We start from the raw sequence: 2,289 nt of genomic DNA, 5'->3' as shown, positions 1-2,289 counted from the left end.
AGAATGTTACAGCCCAAAGAAAGCAGCAGAAAACCCTTAGTTAGTGTGTGTGTGTGTGTGTGTGTGTGTGTGTGTGTGTGTGTGCGCATGTTTTTGCATGTGTGGGTGCATGTAGAGATCTAAGGTTGATGTCTGGAATTAGCCTCAACTGCTCTTCTGCCTTACTCAGGAAGGCAAGTTTCTCTATCAATCCCAGAGCTCAGAAATGTAGCTAGCCTTGCCAGACAGCTTACTCTGGGAATCCCCTGTCTCAGCTTTTTACAGCTGGAATTACAGGTGGGTCACTACATCTACCAGGCATTTACATGGGTTTCTGGGGACCTGAACTCCAGTTCTCAGACTTCTGTGGCAAGTGATAAACAGCTGAACCATCTCCCCAGCCCAGACACTTTATTCTATAGCCTTGTAAGCTTTGCCGTTTCAGAGAAGTCCTGCCTAAGCATCCATCAAAGTAATCATCGCCTCTCCCTGTCATCTTCTCTTGCTTTGTTAAGTGATGTGCTTGTTCCATTTCAGGCTATCAAAAACGAAGTTAAACTGTTTTCCCAGAAAAGGAAAGAGATAAAAAGAGGATTGAGAGAGCTTGCCAAAACTGTAAGTGCCATGACTGCATGTGCTTAAATGCATCAGCCTCCCATTTAAAATTACTTTTTGAACTTTATTTAGTTTTGCTTAGTATAAACCTCCTTTTCCTTCTGTCAATAAACTGAGATTTCCAGGGTATTTTAATAGAGTCAAACTTTAGCCACGTCACACTGTATGTTACATAAACAGTGGGTTTCCCCTCTGTTTTTCCCAAGTATCTCATTTTACATTGCACTTTATTTGTGTTGGGGTTTTTTGAGATAGGGTCTCCCTGTAACCCCAAATGGCCTGGAACTCACTGTGTAGACCAGGCTGGCCTCAGTCTCACAGAGATCTGCCTGCCTCTACCTCCTGAGTACTGAGATTAAAGGCGTGCACCACCACACCAGCTCTTACATTGTACTTCAATACTTAATTTTATCAAAGCTATCCACTTGAACTTTTATAAAGTAGGTAGAACTGAATCACATAAAAAAAAAAATTTAAAGACAGGCTCTGCCCCACTTTTCACTGTGGTTCTCTTACCCCTGATGTAACAATTTTCAGCTCTTTGTTTTCTTTTACCTGTTTACCTCCATCTTTTGAAACAGTCTTCTTAATACTGCTGTTTCCTGACATTTCTCTTTTGACACTGGCTCTGTGCTTACTGGTGTGGAAGAAGTAGATACGTTCTTCTACACACCCATACCCAACACAGAGATAAATTCGTACTCAGTATACATACTGTTGTGGCCATGCAAATCTCCAAAGCTCAGCCACATGGTATATTATGATTACATGTCCATCTTTACAACATTTTTTTCCTAGGATATAATAATTCCCTTTGCCTTTCTGTGCATCCACTACCTCTTCAGACTCCTAAAATGCTTGAAGATTCTTCAGTGCAGTCAAATATCTGAGGTAATCAGTCTGTCACTTTAGGTGCCACCTTCTGGCTTTATTCCAGGCACCTTGGCCTGCAGCATCTTGCTCTGCAGGTTATACCCACAGTTACTCTCTTCTGTCCGTCTCTTGATCACTTTCCTGGGAATCCTCATCTGACCCCTGGGTCCTGTGTGTTTTTCTTTGTTTTCATGGCCTGCATCCTCCAGTGGCTTCCTTAGCAGGACTGCTGTGGTGCCCCCTGCTTGCAAACAACTTTTGTAATATGCGGGGGTCTCTCCCTCTCTTCGCGGGTCGTTGGCCACCGGTCCATGAGGGCAGGGGGAGCAGAAGCGGTGAACGGAGTCAGGACGGCCACTGAGCACTGACGGAAGAAAGCCCTTCTGGGGAGGCTGGTTTCATGGGGCAGTGAAACAAATGCAGTGATACAGCTCCAGACTCAGTGAAACAGCTCCAGATTCAGTGAAACAGCTCCGTTTATTCAGTGGGAGAACTAGAGAAATTATAGTGTGGAGGCAGTAGCCAAAGCCTCAGCTGATAGGTGCTCATAGTATGCTTTATTTACATGTGGTAGTGGGCTCCTATCGTCCGACTATCAGGCAATGCCTGATTATCATATAGAAAAAACCTGGGGGTAGTTTTTACTCCAGGTAACTATGCCAAAGGTCATGTTACAAATAAGGTCAGGCATCCATGCTTGGTGGCACTTTCCAGGTAAGCCAGGAAGAGAGCAGGAAGCCCCATGATGAGAAGGGGAGTCCTTCCATTTGGTACAGAGCCCCTTAGGGCTATCTGGACATGGAGAACTACAACCCTAACAGC

The 2,289-nt window shown here is 44.6% G+C and overlaps 1 protein-coding gene across 8 annotated transcripts in view; it reads left to right on the top strand.

Annotated features, from left to right (window-relative positions):
- The window catches only part of Cfap43 (cilia and flagella associated protein 43), a 100,521-nt gene that overhangs the window by 59,559 nt on the left and 38,673 nt on the right, over positions 1 to 2,289 (top strand). For all 8 annotated transcript variants that reach the window (XM_029569665.1, XM_029569669.1, XM_029569666.1 and 5 more), the window contains one exon: positions 517 to 594. In XM_029569665.1, coding sequence (XP_029425525.1) covers positions 517 to 594 — 78 coding nt within the window. The remainder of the gene's footprint in view (positions 1 to 516; positions 595 to 2,289) is intronic.

The sequence above is a fragment of the Nannospalax galili genome, unplaced genomic scaffold (genome assembly GCF_000622305.1).
Source record: "Nannospalax galili isolate Female #2095 unplaced genomic scaffold, S.galili_v1.0 scaffold161, whole genome shotgun sequence".
NCBI lineage: Eukaryota > Metazoa > Chordata > Mammalia > Rodentia > Spalacidae > Nannospalax > Nannospalax galili.
The sequence above is the reverse complement of the archived record's forward strand: the minus strand, read 5'-3'. Positions and strand labels throughout refer to the sequence as shown.